The sequence below is a fragment of the Mesoplodon densirostris genome, chromosome 5, assembly GCF_025265405.1.
Source record: "Mesoplodon densirostris isolate mMesDen1 chromosome 5, mMesDen1 primary haplotype, whole genome shotgun sequence".
Classification (NCBI taxonomy): Eukaryota; Metazoa; Chordata; class Mammalia; order Artiodactyla; family Ziphiidae; genus Mesoplodon; species Mesoplodon densirostris.
Window position 1 is genome coordinate 2252033 of NC_082665.1, and position 21753 is coordinate 2273785.

Here is a 21753-nt window from a genome sequence, read left to right on the forward strand (position 1 = left end):
TCTCCCCAGAATGCATACTTAGGGCCAATGCATTTTTCCAGTTTAGTTTAGAATGTTTTCCTTGCCTCTCTTCCATTTTTTTCCCCTAGAAAATTCAACCTGCCTCTATTCTAAACGCTGGTTACAGTATTATCAGAGATAACACCCATTATTTTTCTTTCCCTTGCTAAAAAAGACGAGGGGAATGTGACTTAAAAAAACCAAGTTGAACGTTTAAGACGAAAGTCCGATGCAGGCAGGGTGACGGTGGAATGGCCTGGCGGAGTGCGGGGCTCCCGTCCCAGTCCCCCGACTCTGCTCAGCAGCCCGCAACTTGCAGCCCGCAACTTCCAGCCCGGCCAGGCCAGCGGCCAAGCGCGCACGAAATACCTCCCTCTGAGGAAGAAACGGCTCCCACCAGGGCAGCAGGCTGGAGGGGACGAGGTCAGGGCACTCCGGTCGCCCTCCCCCAGGACAAGTGCATCTGCTCGGAAGGGGGGCGGCGGAGGAGGGGAAGGCTCGCCACCTCTAGTTTCCATCAGGAAGCTGAGAGCCATCAACAGATCAACTGTGCAAATGAAACCTCTAAAAGCTGCGTGTTAACAGTCTCCTTTAGAAGACAGGGTGATGGTGACACTGCCTTTTCAAAAATCCAACAGTCCTGCGGGCTGCGGGCGGAGGTCTCCCCGGCACACAGCGCCTCCGGCTCCGGCCGGCTGGGGAGGGGGCCGCCCTGCACCCCTGCACCCGGCGGGGCGACCAGGTGGCAAAAAGGAGCTGAGCTCCAGGCACGGGAAGGACTCGACATCTCACCGCGTTCTCGGGCTCCGCTCGCTTTAAAACCGATTTAAGGTGTGTCAGGCAGGCTTAGGTGGGCAGCGCGGGGACGCTCCGGAAACGACCAGGGGGCGTGTCCCGCCGCCAGCCCCGCCCAGTGTGCTTATCGCCGAGGGGGACGCCCCCAGGCCCCGCCCCCATCGCCTGGAATCGAGGTGCCAGCAGGTCGGGACCAGCGGGTGCTCTGGGGACCCCGGGACCCACGCACACCGTCCCCCGGGGGGACGGGGGAAGAGAGTTTGCAGGGAGAACAGGGGAGGAGGCGAGGGGCAGGAGGAAATTCCCGAGATAACGGATAAAAACCAAAAACTGGATCTAAGTGTGAGAAGAGAAAGCATCCAAAGGCTCCCTCTGTCAGGCAGAGCTCTAGAGAGACGGCAGGGGTGAGACCCGTTGTCCCGGGAGCGGGTCCCCCGGGCCTCTCTGCCGGCAGCGGACGCGCAGGTGCGAGGCTGGCGTCTGTCTCCATCTGCGGGCCTTCCGACTGCTTTGCTCTTGGCTCAAGTTTTATTGGTCAATATTAGTCACCAGTTAATAAGAAAAATAGTTTCTAAGTGTCTTTTTTCCCCACCCCCCGCTCTGTGTGTGTTGTTCTGTTTTTAATTGAGTTAACTGGATACCACGGTCAGGTGTATGTGTGTTCAATCACAGGCGTTAATTATTCCTTTTTCTTAAATTCTTGGTTTCCATAGCTGGAGCCTTTCTCTATTTCAGTCACTCCTATCAGTCGGCGGACTCCAAAGGAAGCTTTAAAATAGGAAACAGGTGAGGTTAGACCGATTGCTGGCAAGCTGGGAAAATCGTCACGGGGGCGGGCGGACCTTCGGCCTCAGACTTCCCCGGGCGGGGCAGGCCGGCCTCCTCCCCTCCTCCGCCCCTCCCTGCCCTGCCCGCTCAGCCTGTCCCGGGCGGCGGCCGGCTTTGCTCCCCCACCAGCCCAGGGGAGTGTGTGCCCGCCGCGAGGTGCAGTTCTCAGCCAGGGCTGAGGGCCGTAGTGCCCAGCCAGGTGCCCGACAGACCGGGTGCCCAGCAGTGCACTCAGGGCTGCAGGGCCTCGAAAGCGTCCTGGGAACCTCAGCCCATCACACCAGCCCACGCCCCTAACTGCCCGAGTGCAAACCGGTGGCCCAGGCCCTCCCCACACAGCTCTCAGAACGAGATGCCAGGCGGGCGGATGGCCGGCCAGCTTTCTGGACAGATGGCCCTGCAATCTGGCTATGGTCTTCGCGGCCCTGTGGCCCAGTGGCCAGAGCAGCTCTCTGAGGCCGGCAAGGCTCAGGTTGCATCCCGGCTCCCAGGTGACCATCTCCAGGCCTGGGCGCCGCGGCCGGCACACGGAAGACTCCCAACCTCAAGCCGCGCCATCATGCCCGTTCATTACCTGCCCCGACAAACCCCAGGAACGTCAGGATCAGGAGAGGAGATCCACTGGCAAAGACGCCTAAGACAAAGCTGAAGAGAGGAGACAGGAGAAGTGTGGCCCAGAAGAGGAAGTTCAGGAGTGTCCACGGCCGCCGGGCGGGTTTGAACTGCTCCCCCGGAAACACGCCCTTCTGGTTATACATCTCCTGCAGCGCATCCTGAAACAGTCAACCAGAAAAGGGGCCTCTTCGTGTGCTGTTGTTACAACGCCACAGTGAAAAATGACTCAACCTATAAATAAAGTGGACGGATCATGCAGGCTGCGGGTGGGAGATGAAGCTGGCATGACCTTCGTGGAGAACCTCAGTGGCCTGTACCAAAAGCTTGAAAAATACAAACCCTTCGACAGGGCAACTTTCCTAGGAAAATTATCAGCCGGTGCCTGGTGTGCGACACGCACCTTCAACACCCAGGACTGCGGTGTCGGCCGGCCCCTCGCTGTCTCCTGGGACATCTCCAGGGCGAGGGTGGCGGCCACCACCTGCTGGGAGTCCAGCGGCCTGGCGTCGCCCCCCGCTGGCTATGTCACCCACAGAAAGCTATTTAACCTCTCCTTCCTCCGTGTCCTGGTGGCTAATGATGGGACGACAGAGGCCTGGGTGAGGACATGAGAGCATCCTCAACAGGGAAACGGGACACACGCTAAACACCGAGCACCAGCTGCCCGAGAAACTGCGATGCTGACATAGATTTCTCTGCAGCCCCGACACGTCACATGCTAACAAGGAGATACACTCACGATAGTTTGTTTTCTGAAAGAAGTTAAGTGCCACATAATTCCACTTAAGTAAAAATATGTACGCCTATATATTTGTCTAGGACAGAGTCTGGAAAGATGCACACCCACTCGATCTTAATTACCCGGGGGAGTAAATCTCACCTGTCCTCATTGTTTTTCTATTTTATTTTCTGCATTTAGCTTTCTACAGCTGTGTTGTGTATTACATAAAAACAGGGCAGGGGGATTAACAAACACCCAGCCTCGCAGCCTCTTCCAGCTTGTGGTCAGGTACCAACTTAGAGACATTTCACAAGGGACCAGAGCGTCCTACCACCAGTCACGGCGTTAACATCTGGCAGAAACGCTCCCACACATGCCCTGCCACACGGGGAACAGCAGAAAGTTCATAAATAGTTCATAAATGTTCACAGGTAGGAAGACGACCAGCCAAAACGGGGTGTCATCACATGGGAAACACACACGCTGGAGCACAGCATCTAAAGGGGTGAATTAAATCTATGTCAACGCTGACAGATGTAACAAACAATGGTCACTAAAAACAGAATGGGAGAACGTGACACACAGTGTGGTCCCTGATGCAAATTACAATATAAGTGACATGAAAAGCGATAAAAAATGTATATGTTTCAATATTATGGAAAAACATAGCAAATAATAGAAAATACCCAAATAAATCAGTTATGTCAAAACCTGTCACTTGCTGTAGTTGCATCAGGTTGTTTTAGAAAGTAACCCTTAGAGATAAAGACAAGGCCTGTGGTCCCATCCCCACCAGGAGTCATCGCACTTCAGCTGGCGGTCTCCATCCCCAGGAAGGGCTTACATCTGCACTCCTGTGCTCGGGTACCTCTACGATAACGCACAGTACTGCGCCTGCGCTTGGTGATTTCCTGTGAATAGCATCACACTATACGCCTATTGCAATCTGCTTTTTTTTACACCTGCTTTCTCAAGATTCATTTAGATTGATAATGTGCAGTTCATTCATTTTAAGTGAATCACAGTTAAATGAATACACATACATAATGTATCTATTTCCTAATAATGCACTTCTGGGTTCTCATTTCCTGCTAAACAAATACTGTCGCTTGCAAATGTCACTCTTTGTAAGAGCTTCAAACTTTTAAAAAAATATTTATTTATTTATTTATTTATTTGGCTGTGTCGGGTCTTAGCTGTGACACGCGGGATCTTTCGTTGCGGCGCGCAGGCTTCTCTCTAGTTGTGGCGCGTGTGCTCCGGAGCGCCGTGGGCTCAGTAGTTGTAGCACACGGGCTTAGTTGCCCTGCAGTATGTGGGATCTTAGTTCCCCGACCAGGGATCGAACCCACGTCCCCTGAATTGGAAGGTGGATTCTTAACCACTGGACCACCAGGGAAGTCCCTTCAAACTTTTAAAACTTGACCCTGATCCAGAGATGCATTCTCTTGTGCAGCCTCGTGCATACAGCGTCTTTCTGCCCATCCACTATGTGATGCACACACACTCTATTCCTTTTTATTTAGGTTTCTTTTTCTTCTGGAGAGTTTTATTGTTCTTGGAAATCACACATTTCATCCAAGTTTTCAAATGTAGGAGCATAAAGCTGTCATATTCTCTCATACTATTTCCACTCCTTGCTCTTTGGTTGTGTCACCGTTTTTATTCCCATTAATGCCGGCACTCTTTTTTTTTTTTTTTTTTTTTGCGGTACGCGGGCCTCTCACTGTTGTGGCCTCTCCTGTTGTGGAGCACAGGCTCCGGACGTGCAGTCCCAGCAGCCATGGCTCACGGGCCCAGCCGTTCCGCGGCATGTGGGATCTTCCCAGACAGGGACACGAACCCGTGTCCCCTGCATCGGCAGGCGGACTCTCAACCACTGTGCCACCAGGGAAGCCCTTTGCTGGCATTCTTTTTTAATTGGTCAGTCTCGCCCAAGGCTTTCTATTTTATTAATATTTTTAAAGAAAAGCTTTTGGTGCAGTAGATTCACTCTTTTGTAGCTTTGCTTTGTGCTTAAATAATTGATGCTATTTTTATTTTCTTTGTTCTCTCTCTGGGTTTACTCTATCTTGTGTATGTTTGTATAATGTATATGTGTGCATATGTGTACACACATATATGTACATTATATACATTCTTTTTTTTTTTTTTTTTTTTTTTTTTTGCGGTATGCGGGCCTCTCACTGTTGTGGCCTCCCCCGTTGCGGAGCACAGGCTCCGGACGCGCAGGCTCAGCGGCCATGGCTCACGGGCCCAGCCGCTCCGCGGCATATGGGATCCTCCCAGACCGGGGCACGAACCCGTATCCCCTGCATCGGCAGGCGGACTCTCAACCACTTGCGCCACCAGGGAGGCCCTATATACATTCTTTTTATCTATCCTAACCCAGACTTGGGTTTCTTGAAGCTGGCGAAACCCATGTTCATCGGTTCTAGAAGTTTTCTGGTTTATCTCTGACAACTGCTCTTCACCATTCTTCCCACCTTCTCCTCTGGACTTCCTAATTGTTACATTCTGGACCTCTGTTTATCCTCTGGATCTTTTAAACTTCCTTTCTACATTTTCACTGCCTCTGTGCTGCATTCTGAGTAATGTCCTCAAAACCTGCCAGCTTACTAATGATCTCTTCAGCTGTATCTAATCTGTTAACTAAGATTTTGCTGTCAGTTAGTGGATTTCTCATGCCTATACATTTTACTTGGTTTTTCTCAAATCTGTCTCATTTTTTAATAGGTCTTGTTCTTTTGTTTTCAATCCCTTCTTTTTTGCTTAGTCATTTCAAACATACTGATGCAAGTCTGCCTGGTGGTTCCATTAGCTGGAGTCTCGGGAGGGTTTAATGTTTCTGTTTGCCTGTTGTACTTGCCCACCATGGATGTTGGTGACGAGTGCATTTCCAGCAGAACTTTTCTGAAGAAATCTCGGGCAGCTTAGGTTTGGAGTCATGTTCTTCTAGTTGTACATGTGCTTTTCTCAGAGACTCTACAGAGATTCACCTAGAACCACGTTTTATGCGATATTTTGGCTCAGTTCTTCTTGAGCTATGCTGTTAGCATAACTTCAATCCCCACACCTGTTTGAGGACAGCGTTGTGATTATGAATTACCGGGGAGACGTTTAGAGACCAAGGGGGAAAGGCAACTTCAAAGTCACTTCCTATGCTGGCAGTTACATTTTCCAGTTTAACCACTTGAGGGCAAAACGCCCAGAGGGTCCCAGCTTCATTAGGGTCTTCAGTTCCAACTTCCAGCCCCGAGTGAGGTCAAATCTTTGTTCTCTGCTTCCATGTAGGCATTAAAACTCAAGACTTCAGGTTGGGTGGACCAGCAAACTTCTCGAGCTTCAGCTCACAGCGTTCCCACCTGGATTTCAGTCCCACCTCCTCTTTTGCTCCCTAGAGATTTCCCTTACTTTCTTCAGCACTTGTCAATGCATCTAAAAGGATATGTGTTTTATACTAGAAGGATTTTCTGATTATCCAAGCCTCCCCTATTGCTGAAGATGATAACCTAGTGTCCTGTTTGTTTGTGTGTATAAAATAAACTTTATAGGGGCTTCCCTGGTGGCGCAGTGGTTGAGAGTCCGCCTGCCGATGCAGGGGACAAGGGTTCGTGCCCCGGTCCGGGAAGATCCCACATGCCGTGGAGCTGCCAGGCCTGTGAGCCATGGCCACTGAGCCTGCACATCCGGAGCCTGTGCTCCGCAATGGGAGAGGCCACAACAGTGAGAGGGCCACGTACCACACACACAAAAAACCCCCAAAACTTTATACACACAGTATAAAGGCGGGGGTGAGGCATCTTGGGGGATGGAGGAGGGACCGGGTGGGGTCATCATAAGAAGCCTGTCCCATCAGCTATATTGTGCCTTACCTATTACATCATATATATACACATACACATACATAATGCGTGTTATAGGTCAAATTTCTTTTATATGAAAAATTGAAACAAATGTGATAAAATGTTATTGCCAATGGCTATACAAGCATTATGATATCCATTACACTTTTCTCTAGTTTGTTAATTCCTCAAAAGTTAGGAAAAATGAAAGACGAAGAAGAGGATTGGAAAGAAGAATTGGAGAGTGGACAGCACTCCTGTCCCCAGAGGAAGCCATTGTGCTACCGCCTGCCCCGTTAGCTGCCCCTCTGAAACCTCTTCGTGAGACCCCGAGAACCGGGGGGGTGTGGGGAGAGCTGAGCGCCTTTACCTTCTCCTGGTACAGCTTATGAAGCCACTGAGCCGCTTCCTTTTCATCCAGCGGGATCTCTTCCAGAGGAAATCTCCTGTTTTATTAAGAAGATTGAAAGCAAAGTGAATTACCAGATGACATCAAACTGAAAAGGGGAAAAATAAATCATTATGCATCAGGGTTACTTGTCAGCCCTGCCTTTTCTATTCAAATCTGACTTTCAATTTCTAAACACACACACACATCAGAGTAACTTCTCGGGCACTGCCCGGTGGGACTGCAGGGAACCACGGAGGGGCCGGGAGGTGCTTCATGTGCCCGGGAGCGCGGAAGCCTTGCCCGGGGACACCCAGGAGCAGTCAGCTGAGCAGACTGCGCCCCCAGCTCCGTTGGGAAAACTGACTCTTCATTAAGCAGTTTTGGTCTTTCTTAATAGTTTGTTCTTTGGGAGTGACCATGGCTGAGAGTGTCTTTTATGAGGCAAAGAAGAGTTTGTGTTTCACAAATGATATCCATTTGCTTCAAATATGAAAAGCAGTAGAGATTTCGAAACTTTAATCTCAATTAACAGACGGCTGGCTTCAACGATGACACTGACTTCTGTACAAGCCCTATCACCAGCTGAATTACCAGCCCCACCAGGGGAGGTGTCTACCCGGTAACACAAGCAGGGCAAGGACCGCTTTCTACGGCAACTGTAGTACCTCTGGATCGCCAGGAGGGGCCGCTGAGCGCACGTGTGAGCAACAGTAACTTAACAAGGGACCGTGATCATTCCGGGGGCTGGCTGCCCACCTCAGAGGGCCCAGGGTGACAGCAGAGCCAGGAGAAAAGTCCACGGCCAGAGGCAAATCTCCATGTTTTTAGGGATCTCAACCTTTTTGGTTTTTAAAATAAATTTATTTTTATTTATTTATTTTTGGCTGCGTTGGGTCTTCGTTGCTGCGCACGGGTTTTCTCTAGTTGCGGCGAGCGGGGGCTACTCTTCGGTGTGGTGCTTTTCATTGCGGTGGCTTCTCTTGTTGCGGAGCAGGGGCTCTAGGCACGCGGGCTTCAGTAGTTGTGGCACGCAGGCTCTAGAGTGCAGGCTCAGTAGTTGTGGTGCACGGGCTCAGTAGTTGTGGCACGCGGGCTCTAGAGAGCAGGCTCAGTAGTTGTGGCACACGGGCTCAGTAGTTGTGGTGCACGGGCTCAGTAGTTGTGGCTCGCGGGCTCTAGAACGCAGGCTCCGTAGTTGTGGTGCACAGGCTTCTCATTATGGTGGCTTCTTTTGTTGTGGAGCACGGGCTCTAGGTCCGTGGGCTTCAGTAGTTGTGGCACACAGGCTCAGTAGTTGTGGCCCCCAGGCTCTAGAATGCAGGCTCAGTAGTTGTGGTGCATGGGCTCAGTAGTTGTGGCATGCGGGCTCTAGAGCACAGGCTCTAGAGCGCAGGTTCAGTAGTTGCGACACACAGGCTCTAGAGCGCAGGCTCAGTAGTTGTGGAGCACGGGCTTAGTTGCTCTGCTGCATGTGGGATCTTCCCGGACCAGGGCTCGAACCCATGTCCCCTGCATTGGTGGGCGGATTCTTAACCACTGCGCCACGAAAAAGCCCAAAGCCCTACCTTCTTGTCTCTAAAAGTTGAGAACTTTGGTTTTTGTGGGTTATACCGATCCATCTTTACCATCCGTCTTGTAAAACTTCCCAGTTTTACAAGCACACACGCAACCAGACATCCAAGCGATGCTGGGCCACATGTCATGCAGCCTCTGGGAGACTCCGCTGTACGCTCAGAGGAGAGAAGAAGACTTAGAGCCTCCTACTAAACAAAACGGTTTAACTCTGTGGACCCGAGAGGTGCTGGGGACCTCCAGGAGTACACGGTGAGAAGTAGCGCTTGAAGGGTTTGCCACAGGTGCTATGTCAGGAAGGAAAGGAAGTTGGAAGGGGTCTGTCCACAGAGGGATGACGGCCCAAAGTGTCAAACTCACGTGACCGTTCTCCCCTGATTTCACATGACCACATTCAGGTTCTGTTGTCTGTCTGTTATATGCAGGACAAAATATATAAAATAAGAATTTTAAATGATGAGATAAAACATAAATACAACTCTGGAGTTGACTCCACTTTGAGGACGCTGGCCCCAACTGCCAGCATGGACACAGGAGAGCCTCAAACCACCATCCCCAAGGCCCTGGCCATGCCCAGTCTCAGGCCCCCGGGGAAATGAGGCACAACTCCACTGGGTCACGGGAACCTTGTCTTCTTTGATTACAGGCATGTTTTGGACCCACTGGGATATTGCTTTTACTCAAGACACCCGTTTGGTAATACAAAACAGTAAGTTAAAACGTTTAGAAATTCTAAGAATATATTTATTAAGATATGATTGGGTGAAATATAGCCTCACGTTTTCTGCAACAAAGGGGAAAAGGAGCAGATTAAAGCACCACTCCTCTCCAGCTGGAGCTGAGCGCCCACGTGGAGGGGCGGTATAGCCTGGAGGGTGGTGTGAGCATCGGCCTGCAGCTGGACCAGGCGGGCTCCCCCAGCTCTGCCACTACCAGCTCTGATCCCGGGCGGCCAAGGCTGCCAGAGCCCTCCTACCCAGGGACAAGAGCACCATCTGCCTCTGAGGGCTCCCGTGAAGATGACCGGGACCATCCAGGGCCCCTGTTGGCCACCAGTGGTCAGCCCCCGGCCAGGGGTTCTAGAGAGCTAAGGGTAAGGGTCCTGGGCTCTCCCTTGATCCCGGGATGGAATAAGAGACCTTACAGCGACTTTGAGCTAGTCCTCTGTGAATGTCAGAGGGAAAAAGCCACCCAGCTTCCTGTTTATCTTCACTAAATTATTCCTGGAAACTTCCTACACTGGGGCAGGAGAACTGAGTGGTATTTTTTTTTAACTTGTCCTGGCTCAAGCCCTCAAGAAGAGGGCCGGTCAGAGCCTCCTTGGGTCAGACTGACCAGGATGGACACCAAGTCAGTGGTGGTCAGTGGCCGACATGGGGCTGACACAGAGATGGGGCTAAGTGGTTTATACACACAGGAACGTCCTGCCTTTCTGGGCACATGTGAGTGAAACAGGAGACTGGTGAGTTCAAACAGGATGATCCAGACAACACATGGACCTGGAAGGTCTGCCTGGAGCCGGAATCAGGTCAGAACACCACTTAATGAAGAGAGCAGCCCCCAGGTTGTGCCTTAAGGTAAAAAGACTTTTGGGTGGATTCTGTTCTCTTCACGAGGCAGAAGAACATGGAGCATCAGAGGGTGGCGTGGCGGAGAGACACAGCGACCTCCGGTCACAGCCCTAGTCCCTGACCTTGATCTTGGGTTACAGACATGGAGCCCGCTCTCCCAGTGGAGCCTCAGGCTCTGCCAGTGGCCCTGGACGTCTGGACATTTCACCAAGACCACGAGTCACTCGGGATGGAACCCAAAAGGCATTCTGTTCCCCTCTGACCCTGAGATCCCTGCCCCTCTAGGCCAAAAGCCACCAGTGCCAGCAAAAAGTCACTGCATAAGCAGTGCAGCGTCAGGCCGTAAGGTTCCGTGGGAGGGAGACCCTGCACTGATCAGCTCAGAGAGAGGCCGGTTTCTATCCGGGGTGAAAGGTCAGCACCATGGGGGGGGCGGGGAGGGAGCGGAGCCAGCCGCAAGGGCTTCTGCAGAGGTGGGAGGACCGGGTGCAGGTGGCCTCTCCCATTATGGCCCAACAAACTGGAGAAAAAGACGGTCACTTTGTCGTTTCCCTTCCTCTGCTCCCAGAGTGGCGCCTGGACCCCCGCCCGCCGAGCACGTTTCTGCATCGCGGCCCCAGGGAAGGGCTTGGGATGGGCCCTGGGAGCTCCCCCGCCCACCGAGCACGTTTCTGCCACTGCAGCAGGGAATCCTTTCAGAAGCTCCCTTCTCTCTGATCCCTCTACCCTCTTCCTGTGCATACAGCAGACACGCAATAAATGCTCACTGCACAGACCAACAGGAATAGTTTCTGATAACCTGGGAACATTTTAAGGGCTATATGGGGCCCCTCCTCGGGCTGAGTTTCGCTTCTGGGGGATCCTCGGGTGTCCCAAGGCGGCCATCCAGAGCTGCCCTGCGTTCACCAGTTCGGGCGGGGCTGCCTCTGAGCCAATGGGGTGGAGGCTGGCTGGGTGGAACCTCCCAGCTCAGACCAGGCAGCCAGGAGCCCGAAGCCCAGCACGCGGCCCTGACCCCACCTCCTCTCCCAGGTGGTCTGCGTGGCTGTCCACCATGAAAAGGGGGACACATGTGCGTCCCATTCAGACGGGGACAGCTTGTCCTTCTCCTGTCTATGCAAGTCCTACTTGCTGTCCAAGGTTTAGCTCAGAAGCCTCCTCCAAAAAGCCTCGCTCCCCCCGGTGGGAGGGGTCACGCCTCCCTTGGAGCTTCTGGAACATTCCTCCTGTAAGTCGCACCCACTCCTTTGCTCTGTACTGTCCCCACCGTGTGCCCGCCCTGGAGGGTGGAATGCCGGCCACCTCCACGTGGGGGCCGCCGGGAGGCAGCCAGGAGGTGGGAGGAGCCGGCCCCAGTCCCACCCACCTGACGGCCCCGCCCCTGTGGGCCCCTGTCTGCTCACCTCACACACATGTCCGCCTCGTACTTCTTCCCGTAGAGGATCCCCAGCAGAGACGGGTTCTTGTTTCCTCGGAAGTTCAGTGTGACGTCGTAGACAGCTGCGACTGCAGGGAGAGGGGCAGAGGGTGCCAGGTGCCAGCTGACACCCTGCAGCAGGGCGCGCCGCGGCTCCTGACCTGGATGGCTCCTTTTAGTTGATTCACATCTACTGTACTTACCGGCACGTTTGTGTTTAAAGCTACTTTTCCTATCCATCCTGTTCTTTGCCCCTTTCATCTTGCCTTCCTTTTGGATTAACTGGATATATATTTTTTTCCTTTATAAGGTTTTCAGTTATATACCTTTTAATTATCATTTTAGTTGTTTCCCATTAACTAGTATTTTATCACCTCAAAAAATGATACGAGAATCTTACAACGTGTAAATCCGAGTACTCAGTTCTCCCTTTAACGCCACCGGCATCCTGTATTTTACACGGAACTCACTGATCTGGTTTTTGGCAAATCACTGATTTCACGTCTTGCTTTGCTCGGAGCCCAGGCTGGAGACAGTTCCAGCTCTTAGTCCCAGGGTGGCTCTTACCTGTCCCACGGAGGCACTGGACCGCGGTGGTGAAGCCCTTGGTCCGAGGCAGCAGGTGGTACTTGAGGACGGGCAGCCCCTTGGAGGCGGCCACCTCCATGCTGACCCGGTGCTTCTTTTCGGTGAAGCGCGTGCCCTCACAGTACAGGAGAAACTAAGACACAGACAGGGGACGGAGGTCAGTGCGGTGCTGGCGACCGGGACTGGAGCCCGACAGGTTCCTCATCGCCCGTGTACGTGCCCCCGCCTGGCGGCAAAGTCTTGTGGAAATGACGCCCCCCAGCGACCAGAGCGGGGCATGACCAGAGATGCCGCAATCACACTCCGCACACAACTCCTTCACAGACAGCGACAGCCCTGCACCTATTCTCAGGGAATGAAAAGACACTTCCCGGAGAGAGTGAGACAAGGTATCCCTAGGCAGCAGCCTTCCGATGGCGAGTGGAAAACAAAGTCTTCTATCCCTTTGCCTTGATGAGTTACAAACACCAAATAAGTAAGTAGCCAGTTCTCAAAGAACTGCCATCAGAGACCGGAACTGATATGCAAACCGATGGATACTGATGGTTTCAGATGGCTGTCCATCAAACTCCATCCAGGGGCTCAGAAAGGACCACCAGAGCCCTGTCCTGCCCTTGAAGGGTGGCTGTTTTAAGTGCAGCACAAACCTTCTAGCAACTGAAGTCCACGTCGACCCACAGAACTATAGCTCACGAGATCTTGTCCTGAGCCCTGACTCGGCAGAACAGCCTGGGTGCTGCTGGGCAGACGGCCCGCTAATGTCTCCAGGGAGCCCCGGCTCAGCCGAGCAGGCTCTCCTCTGAGTGGGGCCGGGTGTGAGGGGCGGCGGTGCCCCTGGCGTGGCGGGTCCCACCTGGGGCAGGTGGAAGCAGGTGGCCCAGGAGGGGTTCCCGAGCCTGCAGGCTCAGAGGGGCGGGGCCCCGGCCCTCCTCAGACAGCTTCCCTGGTGCTCGGAGGCTCTTGCCGGCTCACCACTAAGAACTCAGGCTGCGCCCCTGAGACTCAAGACTGCACAGTCCGTGCGGCTCCACCCCTCACTCACCCACACGTATTCGGGGTAGCCAGCCAGGCGCCTCAGCCCTTTGATGACGGCATCCCGGTCTTCCTCCCATTTCCGTTTGCAGAACACGATCTCCAGGAAGTACCACGTCCAGCCGATGAGGGGCACGTAAAGCAGCTCCCTTTTAGCCAGGACTTTGGAACTCTGCGGGGAGGGCAGAGCAGCTGGCGCATCAGGACCGCAAGGTCTCCGAGGGCACGCCCCCGCAGGCCGCCCCCAGGACTGGCTGTCCTCGGGAGACCCTGCCTCTGAGTGTGACGCTATAGATAAGCACAGACCCAGAGTGCAGGCGCCACCAGACGGGGAAACTGCGGGCAGGCGGGCAGGACGGGAGCCAAGGACATAGAGGTTGTGCCGGCCACCAGGCCCAGGGCTCCCTGAGGAAGATGCCAGGGCCACCATGCACTGCGCTTCCACCGCAGGGGACCCCTCATCCTGTCTCATCTGAGGCGGCTGAGCTAACCGGGGGAGGAAGGATTTGAGAGGAAACGCAGTAACACCTGGTCTCATGAGCAAGCCCTGGGGCAGCTGGGGGCAGCCTGCAGTCCCAGGTGCCCTGCGCCCAGCCATGCTTGGACTCCTAGCTTGGAGGGACCAGGGGCTAAACCAGAGGGAAGGCCAGACCCCAGGGAGCCATGCCAGCACCTCCCTGGGACCCCATGTCACTTGCCCCACCCTCCTGAGACCCCCGCGTCTCACACCCCGCTCCCTCCCGGGATCCCCGCATCGCTCACCCCCAGCACGCCAAAGCGCTCACACATGGTCCACCCACAGAGGAAGTCGATTTCGAAGTTGTGGTTGAGGATGATGACCACATGCTCCTTCCCGAAGTGGTCCACTGTGGCCTGGTCGGTGAACAGGGTGCACTCCGTGCACGACCACCACTCCAGAAGCATGACCAGCTCTGAGGACACACAGGCAGGGACGTCGGCGAGGTGCAGACCACCGCACTCCGGGCCGGGCCCTCCCTCCCTGCTCCCTGCTCCCTGACGTGGGCAGGGCTTGTACGGTATGAGCCCGACTGGGATTTTCGGCTAGAAATGAGTTTTGATGGTTTATGTTTATGTTTAAAATTAAGTTTTCTAAAATTCTAATTGCGCTTCTCTAAGCAGAAGTCAGGGGAGAAGTCAGATGAAAGCAGAAGAGATGGAGGAGGGAACCCATTTTAGGTGGATGTGTTTCTGACCAACATATCTAAAGGGCTTAATTTAAGATATTTTTTCTTCGCTTTTCTTAAAAATCAAATATCCCATGGGATGGCATGGTGAGCAAAGCATTCGCTTATTAAGAGAATACACCATCAGCATTATATTGCTATTATTATCAACAACTACAAGTTTTTGAATACCGACAGTATACCACGTGCTCTGCTATGTAAATTACATACGTTACGTCATCTACGTCTCAGGCGACTTGAGTTAGTGCTATTGTTATTCCCAAAGCACAGATAAAAAGTGGTGGAGTTCCAATCTCAGCCCAACACACTGAGCCCGGGGCTCTGTGGAAAGTTTCAGAGGAAGCTTAAAAACACAGAAATAGACAAATAAACTAGGGTGCTCATGGGGCTACACAGGGGTCCTCAGTTTATGTACGTGAAGCACTGCTACTTTTACCCACGTTACTCTTTACAGAGTTCAGGTGGATGCCTTTAGCGTCACGTCCGACTGCAGTTCTCACAGGTGCTGTGCACTGACGGGACGGCACGCATTCCGTCCCCAGAAGAGCAGGAAGGGGAACCTGCAGGCCCACAGCCAGCCAACACCACACCCACCACGGCCAGGCGCCCGAGGACGGTGGCCTCAGACCAGGAAGCCTGGCTCCCAGGCTCAGGACGCCCACCAGACAGCCTGTCCTTTGTTTGCTGGACACCAAGCCATCGGTTTTCCGGAGACCGGCCCTTGGGGAGGGAGGCCAGGGAAGGCTGATGGGGCAGGACAGCCCAGCGTTTAGACAGTGGGCTGTGAGCCTGACTGCCTGGGCCTCGGTTTCCCCGTTGACAGGAGACAGTAGTGGATTCCTCATGGGGCTCTGGGGGACTGGATGGGACTCGGCACGGGGCCTGGTTTCTCCTTCCACTTAAGTTTCTCCTTCCCCACCAGCCCAGGCGGAAGTGGGGGGACACACGGCTGCACCCCACGTGCTGGCGTCTCAACTTCCTTTTCTCCACAAGGTGGGGACTGGACGGAAGGCCGACTCTCAAGGTAACACCTGAACACTCTTGAACCACAAACTGCGGTCCCTCCTACCCTCGGGGCAGTCAGAGGAGGGGTCATAAAGAGGTCAGCTCCAGGACATGCTCGCCATAAGCTTCATCAAGGGAGCAGAGAGGGCTCTCAGGGGACACAGGCCAGGTCAACAGAGGCAAACTCCCCCCCCCGCCCCGGGATGAACCTGTTAGCCTGGCGACTTCCAGCCAGCATTCAAGGCAGGAATAAAGACCCAAGGAATGGAAAGACAAGAGGCCCTGAACAGACATTCTCCAAAGGTGATTTACAGACGGCCAGCAAGCACACGAGTAGGTGCTCGGGAAAGCACAGGCCAAAGCCACGGCGAGGCAACCACGTCACACCCACCAGGACGCTGTCATCCAACAGACAGACAATAAATAGCAAGTGCTGGTGAGGACAGGGTGCCTAGGACCCCTGACGCCACTGGTGGGGATGTAAAAGGTGCAGCCGCATTGGAAAACTATGTTCCAGACAGAGTAACCAGAGGACCCAGCGATTCCACCATTAGGTAGATGCCCAAGAGAAATGAGGACGGGTGTCTGTGCCAAAACTTGAACCCGGATGTTCATGGCAGCGTTATTCACAAAGCCACAAAGGGGAAACAACCCAAATGTGCGTCAACTGATGCATGAACAGACAGTGCATATCCATACAGGGTGACGTCTTTCAGTGACGTGGGAACGTGGGCCTCACACGCACTACGGTGTGGACGAACCTTGGAAACATTGAGCTCTGAGTGAAAGGAGTCAGACACGACCACACACTGCATGGCTCCATTTGCATGAAACGTGCATAAGAGGCAAAGCCACCGAGACAGGAGGTAGAATAGTGACTGCCAGGGGCTGCGGAGGGGTCAGAATTGGGGGGGGGTGACCACTTCTTTACGGGGTGAAAATGTTCTACCATTAGACTGTGCTGATGGGCACGTGACTCTATGAATACACTAAAACCGCCGGACTGCATGCTTTAAATGGGTGAATTTCACCCCCTGATAGCTGTTTAAGAATCACAAAGCAGAAGGAAACAGGGACTTTCCAGGTGCTCCAGCGGTTAAGACTCCACGCTCCCAATGCAGGGGGCCCAGCTTCGATCCCTGGTCGGCGAACTAGATCCCACATGCCGCACCTAAGACCCGGCACGGCCCGATAAATAAATATTAAAAGAAAAAAGAAATAAAGAGGCCCAAGGTTAGGCTGACCTGTCCATCTGGAAGCACAGGCAGCTGCTGGGGGCTTGCCGAACACCCCACCCAGGCGGTGGGGACCAGGCTTGAGACAGACCCACGTGCAGCTTGGCGATGGCCTGTTCCTGCTCCTTTCTCGATGACGGAGGCCTGGGCAAACCTCCATGTGTCAGCTGGTCAAGTAAGAGCCTGTGGCTGAGACCGTTGCTTCTGAAGCAATTTGCTTGGGAACAAGGAAGGGTTTATTCATTATTGTAGTGAGGACATTTATTTTATTTATTTATTTTTGGCTGCATTGGGTCTTCGTTGCTGCGCGCGGGCTTTCTCCAGTTGAGGCGAGCTGTGGCTTCTCTTGTTGTGGAGCACGGGCTCTAGGCGCACGGGCTTCAGTAGTTGTGGCTCACGGGCTCAGTAGTTGTGGCTCGCGGGCTCTAGAGCACAGGCCCAGTAGTTGTGACTCACGGGCTTAGTTGCTCCGAGGCATGTGGGATCTTCCCGGACCAGGGTTCGAACCCATGTCCCCTGCGTTGGCAGGCGGATTGCTAACCACTGCACCACCAGGGAAGCCTGTAGTGAGGACATTTAACTCGAGGCCTACCCTCCTCACAGATTCTGAGTGGACAGTACAGTACTGGTAACTGTGGGGCTCTAGAACTTACTCACTGTGCGTAACTGACGCTGCACACCCATCTGACAGCGCTCACCCCTTCCCCTCCCCCAGCCCCCGGCAGCCCCCGTTCTCTCCTCTGCTTCCTTGAGCTCGATTACGTCAGGCCCCTCATACAAGAAGGACAAGTGCAGTCTGTCCTTCTGTGACTGGCTCCTCCACGTCTTGTCCTCCAAGTTCACCCATGTTGTCACATACAGCAGGATTTCCTTTCTAAAGGCTGAGTAATATTCTCTTGTACGTATGGACCACATTTTGCCCATCCGTTCGTCCGCTGATGGACACTGACGTTGTTTCCACATCCTGGCTATTGTGAACGATGCTGCAGTGAACACTGCGGTGTGGCCGACTCTTTGATGGGGAAATCCTGCGATGCTTTCTCACCACAAGTCTGAGAGGAATCAATACCGCCTCAACCCACTGACGTAAAAATCACCCGGCAGGGAGGGTGACGGCCTGGATGAGCTGCTCCGACCCGCGGGCCCCTCGTCCAAGGAGCAGGGACCTCAGCTGCCCTCTGGGGAGGATGCAGAGCCTGCGGGGGGTTCTCAGGACCCCAGAGAACCCGGCTCTCCCGGCCGTCCCCGTGTGTGATGGAGGAAGCCCTGGACGAAGCGAGTAGGGGTGCGAGCCTAAGACCCCCCAGACACGGAATTTTCTAAAAAAGCTACCTTTCAAAGTCATTTCTTCACTTAGGCCTGACAACACGTGCCTCACTCACGTGGGCACTGACGCCGCATCTAAAGGCCCCTTGTTTCCAAGGCCGCCTCCCAGGATGAGCTGCGAATCACGCTGCTGGACACCACAGCACCGGCTCAGAGCTGCGACCCTGCGGCACCGTCCAGGCATGTGAGGACCACTGCATGGGACTGTGCCCTCATCCCTGGGCGGCCTGCACGGGTACACGGCCTCCTCGCTACATGGCAGGCTTCTGTGGGCGGGAGCTCCGGCCAGCAGCCAGGATGCAGAGGAGAAAGTGCGCACCGGGTGCCTTCCCCTGGCCGCACACCCTCCCCTGGCAGCACTTGGGACCTGGGCATTTCTGGTCCAGCGCGCGAGGTCTGGCCCAGGTGGGGCTGGTGAGCAGGAATGAACTGAAGACAACACAGGCAGCCCCTGCAGGCATCCTACCCCCCATCCGGAGAGTGGGCCCAGCAGAGGGTTGCCTGCAGGAAGGCGGCGTGTCAAGGCAGCTCTGTTCCACCAGCTGCCAGCACGGCCTGGTGGGCCGCTCAGCCCATTTCCAGTCACATCGGTCTCTCGTAGATCATAGATTGTAGATCGTACATCGCTACACACGCGGCCAGGGCTGACGCCGTGACTGTGCTCGCGGTCGATTTGGAGAATACTTTGAATGAGGAATCGTTTTGTGATTTCCTTCCTTCACACATGTGCTTGCCCTCACACACATGAGCAAGCCGTGCTCTGCACGTTCCGACGAATGATTGTTTGAAAAATTCAAACCTGCCTACTAATAGTGATCGTTTACTGAGCAGTGTTGTACGCACACTCTAGGCGCCAATTTAATCTTGATGGTCCAGCTGAGAGGCACCGTCTCTATTTCACAGCCGAGAAGGGTCAGAGCCTTGGCTGAGGTCAGCAGGGAGCCAGGGCCCCAGCCAGGCTGTCTGGTTCCACATCTGTGTCCTTCACACAGCACAAAGGCTCTTCGGGCCTGAGGATGACAGAGTCACCCTGGGCTCGGGGGGACAGCAAAAGACACCTGGCATCACAGAATGAACATAGGGATGCTCACAGAGTTGAAAATAAAGCAGTGGTTCAGGGTCGTCTACACCAGGGGTCCCCAACCCCTGGGCCGCAAACTGGTACCGGTCCTCGGCCTGTTAGGACCCAGGCCACACAGCAGGAGGTGAGCGGCTGGCCCGCTAGCGAACCCCATCGCTTGCATTACCGCCCTCCGTCCGCGGAAAAACTGTCATCCACGAAACTGGTCTCTGGTGCCAAAAAGGTTGGGGACCGCTGGTCTACACATTTGTGTGACTCTCGCTCACCCCACATGCCCACGGAATCGGGGAAAGGTTTCACCAGCTCAAATCCGGGAAGGACTCCTGCTTGTGTATTTAAGAAACAAACAAGTGGAGAAGCTCCCCAAATTCACCGGGTCCTGGGGGAAACTCTCACAGCATGTGGGTTCAGTGGGCACCTGTGTTCCTTCCAAATATTGGGGGATTTTACATAAATCTTAACTCCTACCTTGAGTTTTCTTATTTTTATGCTTTTTTATACTTTCTTGCCTTAAAAGGTGAATTTGTCTTTGCTTTTTTAATCCATCTTTTTCAAATAGTTTAGAAGTTATGTTTGATTTCTGTTTTCCACCCTACACTTAGTTAACAAAGTCTTAAGGAAAGATCTCTGCTGCCTTCCTGACAAATACAGGAATGATGGAGCCCTAACTTTTGTCCCCACTCCTGACTGACAGACTGCCTGCCGCTGGTCCTGTCTGCTCTCAGCCACGCAGGTTGGGGCATCGTTATTATTTTATAGGACTGTTTAGATCTACCTGCTTACCAATTTCTCAGTCCACCCGTCTTTCTGGTAACTCAGACCCTACTTTTTTTGATGGCTTTTGTTCTTACTGAAGAATATTCTTAAAAAAAATTTCAGGTGACGATATACTCACTTTTTGTTCCCCTCAGGCTGTTTTATCTCATTCTCATTCCTGAAAGGTCACTTTGTTGGATGTAGAGTTCTAGGCCGAGGCTGGAGACAGCCCACTGCCTCTGGCTCTGGTTACATACGTTCTGCCGAGTCAGCTGGGAGTCTGTCAATCTTTGTAGGTGTTCTAGATTTCTTTTCTGGGCGTTTTTTTTGTGTGTGTGTGTGGTATGTGGGCCTCTCACCGCTGTGGTCTCTCCCGTTGCGGAGCACAGGCTCTGGACGCGCAGGCTCAGTGGCCATGGCTCACGGGCCCAGCCGCTCCGCGTCACGTGGGATCTTCTCCTGCATCAGCAAGCGGACTCTCAACCACTGCGCCACCAGGGAAGCCCCTTCTGGGCGTTTTTAAGATCTTCTTTTTGTCTCTGGTGGCTTGTGATTTCTCTGTGACGGGTCTAAGTGTGAACTTCTGCTTATATACCCTGCTTCGTATACATTTGCTTCCTAGAGCTACAGAATCTTGCTTTTCATCCGTTCGGGAAAATTCTCAGCCATCATTTCCTCCAATGGTGCTTCTGCTTCCTCTTTCCTCAGGTGCAGGAGCCCAAGACCTGTTTCATAGACTTTCACTCTCCCCTTACATCTTTTAACTCCTATTTTATATTTTTCATCTTGTCTTTCTACTGCAATCAGGATGATTTCTTCATAGTAATGTCCAGTTCACTCACTCTCTCATTAGCTGTATCTAATCTGATGTAACATTCATTCACTAAGCTTTTACTTTTTTTTTTTTTTTTTTTGCGGTACGCGGGCCTCTCACTGCTGTGGCCCTTCCCGCTGCGGAGCACAGGCTCCGGATGCGCAGGCTCAGCGGCCGTGGCCCACGGGCCCAGCTGCTCCGCGGCACGCGGGATCCTCTCAGACCAGGGCACAAACCCGTGTCCCCCGCATTGGCAGGCGGACTCCCAACCACTGCGCCACCAGGGAAGCCCTAAGCTTTTACTTTTAAAAAATATTATAATTACAATTTTTATTCATAGAAGTTCTGTTTTTTTTTTTTTTTTTTTTCCAATCTGGTGACCTTGGGTAGTCTTTTGTCTAAATCTGTTGTTTTGTGTTTGTTGTTCTTTGACTCTGAGCTCATATATGATTTGTCTCAATCTGTGTGATTCTTCAGGCCTGAATCAGAGACACTCCCCTGAGAGCACATTTCCATTTGCCTCTGCTGACCCCATGGGCACTGCTAACCTGCTCACTTCAGCGAATCCTCAGGATCCTGGTTTAGACTCAGCCCCTCTCCTGCAGCTGCTACGGCGAGGGCCCCTGGTAAGCAGTGCTGACACCCCATCTTAGTGCCCTCTTCTGTGAAGGGGCGGGGGCGAGAGGCTGAGGGATTTCCTTTACTTACTATGAACACAGCAGTGCATTAAAAAGCTGGCTTTATCCAGAGTTTGGCTGTTTTGTAGTGTTTTAACTTCAGAATACTGCCGGAGGTGGAGTCTATGATTTTCATCTAGTTGGCATTTGCCCTTTAGGTATGTACTCATCTCCCACGGTGATGCTCGTAAATAACTCACCTGTATGTCCTATATGATAGGATTTCTAATTCTCCTTCTCACACACACACAAAGGTGGCCTTTTATTTAGGAAAAAACC

General features: G+C 53.2%; 1 protein-coding gene across 1 annotated transcript in view; it reads right to left on the minus strand.

Moving 5' to 3' along the window:
- Nucleotides 1-1052: 1052 nt before the first annotated feature.
- The window catches only part of AGPAT3 (1-acylglycerol-3-phosphate O-acyltransferase 3), a 63151-nt gene continuing 42450 nt past the window's right edge, over nucleotides 1053-21753 (minus strand). Inside the window, exons 3-9 of the mRNA XM_060099698.1 lie at nucleotides 14138-14307; nucleotides 13386-13547; nucleotides 12323-12476; nucleotides 11742-11844; nucleotides 7175-7250; nucleotides 2198-2396; nucleotides 1053-1563 (exon numbers count right to left, since the gene is read on the minus strand). Of these exons, the coding sequence (XP_059955681.1) occupies nucleotides 1475-1563; nucleotides 2198-2396; nucleotides 7175-7250; nucleotides 11742-11844; nucleotides 12323-12476; nucleotides 13386-13547; nucleotides 14138-14307 (953 nt within the window). The 3' untranslated portion in view covers nucleotides 1053-1474. The remainder of the gene's footprint in view (nucleotides 1564-2197; nucleotides 2397-7174; nucleotides 7251-11741; nucleotides 11845-12322; nucleotides 12477-13385; nucleotides 13548-14137; nucleotides 14308-21753) is intronic.